At 41.9% G+C, this 8,967-nt stretch overlaps 1 protein-coding gene across 1 annotated transcript; it reads left to right on the top strand.

Moving 5' to 3' along the window:
* Positions 1-6,209: 6,209 nt before the first annotated feature.
* On the top strand, positions 6,210-7,622 carry LOC104437695 (EG45-like domain containing protein). The gene is made up of 3 exons (XM_018871158.2): positions 6,210-6,412; positions 6,479-6,779; positions 7,365-7,622. The coding sequence occupies exons 1-3, from the start codon at positions 6,295-6,297 to the stop codon at positions 7,369-7,371; spliced, it is 426 nt and encodes a 141-aa protein (XP_018726703.2). The 5' UTR covers positions 6,210-6,294; the 3' UTR covers positions 7,372-7,622.
* Positions 7,623-8,967: the final 1,345 nt, after the last annotated feature.

Raw genomic sequence — 8,967 nt, forward strand, 5'->3', positions numbered from 1 at the left:
AAGACTTAATCCTAACAACTTAACATATTGCTTGGCAATAAATGAATGAGTTGTTCCTAAGTCGAATAAAGCGTAAGTAGGATGGTCATTCAGTGAAACAATATCTATGATCACGTCAAGCACAGCCTCTGCTTGACCTTGCATGATGGCATACACCGTGCTCTAAACTAGTGGCCTATTCTGTCCTCTTTGCGGGGCAATCTGTGGTGCATACCCCCTAATTTGACCCATAGGTTGCGGCGGCAGCAACTGCGGTTGTCCTCTTGGTCACCTCAGACAATCTCTGGCTATGTAACCCTGTTGGCCACATTCAAAACAGACACCCATCCTTCGAGGGCATTGATTTGCACCATGCTGTCTTCCACACAGACGACATGCGACGTTCTGGCTCGGCCTTGACTTCCCAATTCCATCCTTCCTATTGGGCGGAATTTGAAATTACCTCTAGGCATGGGCCTCTTTCCCTAACAAATCCTTTCTCTATGAGAGCTAAACCTCGATCCAGACGAGGTAGCTTGCTCACTCAAACCTCTCTCTATCATTTGGGTTCGACGAAAGACTTCTCGATATTCTGTCAAATCTAATGGTAGCAGAGGTTGCTTTAGCTCAGAACGAAGACCATTTCTGAATCTTTAGGCTTTTTCTTCTAGATCCTTAATCAATCTCGGAGCATATTGAGAAAGCTCCACAAATTTGACCCCATACTAGTCAACAGACATCGATCCTTGACAAATGCGCTGAAACTCCTCCATCTTTTGTTTCTGGGTGGTACCCGAAAAATAGTGATCATTAAAAGCTTTGAGGAAGGCGTCCCACAGCGGGACTACTCCTCCTAGAATTACAGCATCCTTGGCGGCTCTCCACCAAATATTAGTGTTACCTTGCAGTTGGTAGACTACCAATGTTACTTTCTCCTCGTTGCACCTCAAAAGTGTAAACGCTTTATCCAGGTCTTGTATCCAAAGAGATGTGGCCTCAAGATCTCTAGTACCCGTGAACCTCAGCGGGTTAAGTTTCAAGAATTTCTCCACCAGCTTGTGGATCGGTCTCTCTCTATCTACGACTATGTTCCCAGTTGGAACATTGGTAGGTGTGGCGGCAAGTGCAGCAATAGGTGCGACAATAGCGGCGGTAGCAACGGTAGCATTGGCAGCGGCAGCAGCTTCAATGGCGGCGGTAAAGGCTGCAGCTTGATTATGAGCCTGCTGCCCCATCATCTCTCGCATGGTGTCCAAAGCTTGGGCGATCCCAATGGTTCCTTGAGCACCTCGGGCTACAACCCCAGCACCAATAGGACGTGGTGCTACGCCACTCGCGCTAGCCTATGTTGGTGCTCAACCTTGGCCTTCTCGAGTACCGACCTTGGTTGGCGTTCTACCCCGAGTCACAACCCTAACGGTCCTCTTGGTAGGAGTTCGCTGCTCCTGATCACTCATGGCTCATCTTTATCTACTGAAGCCTGCTTCCAATTCCATACCGAATTAGAAACGGAGTGATCTAAACCATAAGCAATTTTACCAAACAATTATCACAGACATGCACCAGCATGAATTTAAATGTCATTCTTGCTATTATCCCATGAACCATCGCACCTTATCACTCCAATCTCTAACCATTGCTCTAATACCACTTAAACAGGGATGTCACGCCCTGATCCTCGGGCACGCACTCATCCCTCACTTGGTCGATTAATAGCGACGTCCTAGGATGTATCACCAACCCATTCGATTTTAAATACACATGCGGAAGCATATATAAATCCCCAGACAATAAAATAATGGGATAAGAAAGTAGGATCAAATTTTAAACTTTAAGAACATCCAAACTTATATACAATGCAAACCATAATGCATATATATACAAGGCAAACTACTAAGTCAGGTCTTGAACAACAAGTTCTCAAAACAAGTCTACAGATAGGGGATGGGGTTTCAATCCTCATCCAGATCCTCCTCTAGGTCCTCCTCTGGGTCCTCTTCTTCCTCAACAATCTCTCATTCTTCCATACTCCAGCTGGAGTCTACGGCTGAGTACTCTGCAGAGTCAGGATTGTCACTAAGCTTGGGATCTTTCGCATCCACCACCGATCCACCCTTGGAATCTGTTGTCCCCTTACTAAACGCTACCTCTAAAACGTACAGAGGTACATGATATTTCGGTACTAGGACCACCCTTCGTCCGTCATTTTAATGGCGATACCACGACCGGTATTTGTGGGGTACCTTTTGGGATTCACTCACATCAACCCAAAAAGTGGATTTCACCAGTACATATTCTAAGCCTTTTGGTGATTGTGTATCGGAATGTGATAACCTATCTCAGTGATTTCCTCCAATATACCAAAATGCTCGGGAGGAGGTGGAGGTGGAGGTGCTGCCATCTATGGACCTGAAATGTTGTCCCACAATGGCGTGAGACTACGTCTTAGCAAGTTCTACCCTCCTAAGACCCGATTAGGAAGCAAATATGCCCTAAGGGCTGCCGAAGCATACCATGGGTCAAAGGACTTACCTTGACCTCAGTTCCACCTTGCAAATCTATTTCATTTATAAATGCCTCAAATCATATTAATTCATAACATCGGATCAAATCATTGATCAATCGATCTAATCGATTACATGTCATCATGACCATCTCAAGGTCAGCCCATTCAATATTATCTATAAGTCGGCCCATTCAATATTATCTATAAGTCTACCCATAATAGGACTGCTTGCTCTAAGTTGATAAATAGATAGTATAACTCTCGCTAAGCTGATAAATAGTATACTGCTCTCGCTAAGCTAACATATCAAACCATTGAGTTGATATAGCACACTAATAATGTTCTCTCTAAGCTGATCATGTTGATTACTTTCACTAATTTGATAAGGTATATTGCTCTTGCTAACTTGACATATCAGAGACCGTGGGTTGATATAATATACCGGTATACTGCTCGCAATCTAAGCTGACACATCACCCATAGGTTGATATAATATACCACCCCAACCACTTAATCAATTTATCATTTTTATCATATCCGATAAAAATAGTCGTGTGTGGGTACATAGTCAGACTTAGCCAAAATATAATAATTTCACTTTTTGAACATCCCACCAGTTTCAATAGCCCATAACATATTTTTGGCACTGTAAACCGATGCCCAATAATTTTCCAATTAATTACCAAAATTAATTAATACAATCCTAAAATCACAATTAAATCAATTCAGCACAAATTAGAGCTCACATAAATAAACAGAATGTACCACAATAACCAGCATAAAATTCCGATCATCGGCTATCCCGGTCTAATTTTCGGAAAATAATTAATTAATTAAATAATTACGGAAAATATTAAATAAACGCAATAAATCCAACTTAGGCCCGTAATGCCTAGTTGGACGTCGAAACGGATTCGGAAAATTTCCAAAGTTTGTTAAATAAATACCGGAATGTGTCTACTTGCTAATTGTGCTAACTAACCACCTAATATGCATCAACAATTAATTAAATTTACTAATCTAATCTAATCTAACAACCTAATCCATCTTAGCCTAAACCAATCAACCCCTAAGCATGATTAACCTACTAAGCGAGGATTAGTGAGTCAAATTCACTTGTTTTGTGATCCAAGCGGCTCAAATCGTTAGAGACGCAATGAGGCTCGATACTCTCCAAAGTGGGCCTAACTTCTGAGGCCAAGAAGCGGGCCAAAACGGGCCTAATAGAGTTGTTGAAACCCACTTCTTCAGCTTCTGTTTTGGGCTGGTTGAGGGTTCAATGACAACTAGATGGGTGAGCAAGGACTAGTGGAGCTGCGGCAAGGTTGAGCAGCCAAAGGTGGGGACTCACGGTGGTTGAACGGAGGCGGGATAGCTCTAGCTGAGCTCCACACAGCACGGGACAATAGCTAGGATGCAGGGACAAGCGAGAGGGAGGTGGAGGCGCGGCTGAACGGCGCGGAGAAGAGACGGCTAGGCGTGGTTCGTGAGTAGTGCGGCAGGGCGAGGATGGCATTTGGCTGGCGGTTGGCGCTCCGGCGGTCCTTTTGCTTGGCTGGAGTTCGCACAACAAGAGTAGAGGGGGAGCAAGGAGTGCCGGCCAGACTTGGAAGGAGAGAGAGAAAGAGATAAGGGGGACAAGGGATCCACTTGGCTTAATTTTCTCCTCCATGGTCCCCTTGACTATCCACCACCACGAACAGCATCCCCAGGCTGGAAATCTGCCACCAAGGCTCAATTACAACCTTTGAAATGGTCCAAAAAGCCTAGGCAAGGGGGAGCTACGAATTTGCATGATTTCTCCCTTAATTGGACTTAATTGCTTCATGATTCAATTCAAATTGGCCCTCATAAATTCGATTAGCACATCATTGATTCAATTGATATTTTTCATCACCAATTGATCCCACTTGCATCCTGATTGCTCGATTAAAAACGATCACTGACTCTTTCTGAACAAAAACGGCTATAGGATGACTTTTTCCCAAAAAATCTCGGTTTGCAGAAATTTTTTCTAAAACTGAGTCGACGCTCCTAGAATTAATTGTGACATGACAGAACTTTCAATTTTTGAAATTGGATTCAAATTCACGGTTAATTTCAATTTGACGCATTTTTAGCGTGACCTAGATTACCAAGTAGGTTTCAGAAATTTTTAGTGCAAATGACTCATGGTCAATTTTCGTTGAGCTACAATGGACCCACTCGACACATTGGTGACTCTCGATTGTCGTGGAAATCTTGAGGATTCAATTACGAACACAGGGTATCAAAACGATAGAAAAATCAGTCTAGTGCTGGCCAACGAGGATTTTCCAATTTAGTGGTGTCACCCACGATTAGCCACACATCTCAGTCAAACCGACCTATCTTTGATCATTGATTTTTAGCTTTGTCATAATGATCTCTAAAGATGAGCACGGTCGAGTAGCCGATTCCTAGTCGAATTCTCAAGTCTATTGTATTAAAATTCCTTAATGGCTTCCCTGGATAGTCTAGTTATCTCAAGAGTGATCGGCTCTGAGAACAGCCCTATAGGCGCGTCGATGAAATGTCTGATTTATTCAATGGAAAACAAGATTGAAAATCTAGGATGTCACAGTAGTCGTGACGTGTTGGGGGCATCACACTCCTCCCCTCTCTCTTTCAGCATAGCTACAATGGAATGTTATAATATCATGTGAGATTTGGTGGGATTGCTACCAACTGTTTTGAAAGTTTCATTTAATGAGTTATGAGCCAATTATGATATATTAATTACTTCACGCCACATTAATTCTCCGATGTGGGGTTTTCTAACACAATTTATCCATGCATCTCAATAATTTCCTCCCTCAGGTGTGAGCTTATTGTTGAGGTGAATGTATGAGTTCTATTAAAAAGTCCCACATTGGAGAAATAGTATGGTTTAATGCAGTTAATATATCGTAGTTAACTTAAAACTCATTAGCTCTTTTAGAATAGTTGGAAGTTTGTCCCATGAAATTTCACATGTTAGGTCTAGTTTAAATCTTCCAAGCCATATCTGTCTTCCCAATTACATATTTTCAAGTTTAGGCTAAAGCCCAATTTACATATGAGGGAGCTTGAACAATCTTACAAAATCTTATAAGATTGTAACAGATTGATCACATAGTTTGGCCCATATGACACATACCAACTTTAGTCGTCGATTTTTTTGGCAAAAGTCTCACCCAAATTTGATTTATTATTCGAGCGTCACTGTCATGTAATACAGTTAACGTACAAAATTACTCTTCAATTAGAAACCGATTAAAGAGAGGAATGTTCTTTTCTGGAGGAATAATAAATGACGCGTTTAATCTCGAAATTGCCATTTGCCTGTTGGTCACCTACGGTGGGAAAACTTAACCTTTTCCAAACTACAGAGTACGACAGTAAAACAGTCGTTTAATGCTTCGGCAAGCAACGGCATGGGAATTTCAGAGATAAAAAAAGAAGGGACATAAAAAGAAAAAGATATTAGAAGCTTCTAAATGAGACTATAAATGAAGACAGTGGAAGTGCGGGTTGATCGGGCCTCGTTTGTACGAGTTTGAAACTCTCCAAGGTCCCAGTTCTTCTGCGGCTTTCATAAGGTAAGGTGACTTTTGCCATGTTGCTTGTGTGAGTGTGAGTGTCGGACAGATGTATGCAAATAACCACAGTCCACATGACAATTGATACTGAACCTCATTGACTTTGATGTACAATTCACATGTCAGAAATGATGATATGAGCCAACAAGGGAGCTCTTCCCTTCTCGTTGCATTCGGTGGTACGTTGGCCTCGCCGATCTTTCCAGAGCAATGAAGCCCTGCAGCAAAAGAACGCGACTCCTACTCGTCCTTCTTCTGGTGACGATGCATGTTCATTTCTCTCGTGCCGACGTCGGCACCGCCGCGCACTACAGTCCTCCATACACACGTATGTGAAATCTCTCTCTCTCTCTCTCTCTCTCTCTCTCAGAAGTTTGACATCATTATGTTTCAGCGACGGCATGCTTCGGCAATGATCCATCACAGTTCCCATCGAGCAACCTCTTTGCGGCGGCGGGTGAAGGGATATGGGACAACGGAGCGTCATGCGGGAGGCAGTACCTAGTGCGTTGCATCAGCGCCTCCGTCTCCGGAACCTGCATTCCCAGCCAGACTATCCAAGTCCGAATCGTCGACCGAGCGCTGTCCTCGTCTTCACGTCCCTCGAGTAGCGGCGCAACCATAGTCCTCTCAACGACAGCGTTTGGCACTATTGCAAAGTCATCTGCTGCGGCTGTGAACGTCGAGTATCAACAGTATGCTCTGTTTCCTCACCTAATTGGTTGTGTTTTGATCTAAACTAGACACCCATTTGACATAACATGACACGAATTCAGCCAGCGAAATTTGAATCCGACATGGTTCAACATCGACAAGCTCAAACACAGCATGTCTTGACCTTCTTTTCCGTAGAATGGAAATTGTCCTGAATCTCATTGAGCTGAATTTACACATTTTGGACATTCTTGGCTAAGTTTGGCTGAGTAACCGACGTGAATGCAATGGCGCAGTGCATATCGTCATGTCTGACGAACATTGTCTATCAAGTTGGAGGTTGAAGGGATGAAAAGTTTTTTCACCCGTGAGTGATGAAGTAATGAATAAATGCTTAGACTTTCAATCAACTAAAGGTGGCAAACACTTGTCCACATGCCTTTTGTGTCACGGACTCCCCATCCTTTTTTATGCCAAAATCTCTCACTTCACGAGGGCGATGAATTGAAAAGTCAACGGTTTCAATTTATGTGTTTTATATAAAGTAGATTATTTTTGGGTATTGGGACGCCAAAGACAAAGTGCTAACGACAGCAAGTTTTTCTTTTTGACATCTTTCTTGGCAGGGTTTGAGGGAGCATACAAAAAGCACATTTGAGGTGGTCAACGAGTTCTCCCCTCGAAGGATCCATAAATTATTCGGTGCGTCATATTAGAGATATTTTCGTTATTTTCTGAGATAGAAAGTTTTCTTGTTGTAGAATAAAACAGCTTTCTTGTTAAATTAGAGTACTTCCTTTTGCAATTCATATTCCTCGAGGACACCTCTTGATTATAGAATGTTAAAAAATTCTATTATTGAGTAAAAATGTAACCTTTGTCTATTTTCTCTCTTCGTCTATAATGGAGATACTTGAATATTTATCTTCGTCTATAATGGAGATACCTGAATATTTACATGGTATCAAACCTACCAAGAGAAAGGAACCCATATCAAAGCCCTAGCTTATCTTGATTCTTGATTTCAATCTTTAAAACAAAAAAATAAAAGAGAACCTAATCTTTGCCATCATGTCTCCACCGTTTGTCGTTCTAAGTCCTCCGTTTTTCAACCATCTATCTTCATTCTCAAGAGCAGGCATGGTTAGTCGTCTTCGAGAGTAGTGCCATTGTCATTCGCTTATTGCGGTTTCATATTTGCTCCTGTCTCTATGAGCCACTCTATTTAAGGATTCCAAGGTAGAATTGGGAACCTAAGAATCAGACCAACCCGGTTCCAAATTCTAGAATATGCAGGCTCCAGTTCAAAAATTAGGAAACTTGTTTCGATGGGTAGATTTAGGTTTCAGGAGGAATTTGGGACTTGGAACAAGTTTTTTTTTTATTTTTCTAGTTCTATGTCTTCGTGCGATCTTACAGCATTTCATGGTGTCCAATTGTGAGTGTGTAATTTAAAACCATTAGTCTAATTTTTTATTTCTAACGATATCTATGACTAAGCTTTCACTTTGTTAATATTTTATAATCTTTGTGTGTTTAAACATAAGCTATGATAAATGGATTGTAAAAAATGGTGGTCACTAAAGGTGAAAATTCATTGCAATCATTCAATTAAGAGTACAAATGGAATTTGGGTAAACCTTGAACTTATAACAAGGTAGGTTTCAGGTTTCTAAGTATTCCGACGGGTAAATTCTGAGTGGAACTTGGGCGGAACCTAGAACCGATCATCTCTAGCTCTATATCATGAGTTGTTGTCTTTCTGTCATCATTGGGGGAGTTGTCATTTCCTACGGATCCGTCGGTCCTATTGTTGACATTCTTGTATTGGTGAAGTCTATCACAAGTCGAGCTTCAATGTTCTTTCGCTTCATTTCGCCATGCATTCTTCCCAATTTGGTCAACACTTAACATTGCTTCCCATGGATGTTGTTTGTTGTTGTACTCTATTTCAATTGGAGTGTCGTTGACAAGCAAAGTTGCCATCAAATCTCTAGGCAGCTATGAGGGTCAGAGTCGAGCATGCCTTCATCGAGCAGCCAATGTTGAGCATTGTTGGATGATGCATTATAGTTTGCTGCAATTTGAGTTGGGTTTCCACACGGTTTAATCAAGTTTGTGTGAAAAGGTGTTACTTTGAGATAAGGCCTTTCTTCAGCGCTTGTTGTATTAGGTAATGATGTAGATTGCATTGAATTTGTCGTGTGAAGTCCAGCTTACACAATCGTC

This window comes from Eucalyptus grandis, chromosome 3, assembly GCF_016545825.1.
Source record: "Eucalyptus grandis isolate ANBG69807.140 chromosome 3, ASM1654582v1, whole genome shotgun sequence".
Lineage (NCBI taxonomy): Eukaryota > Viridiplantae > Streptophyta > Magnoliopsida > Myrtales > Myrtaceae > Eucalyptus > Eucalyptus grandis.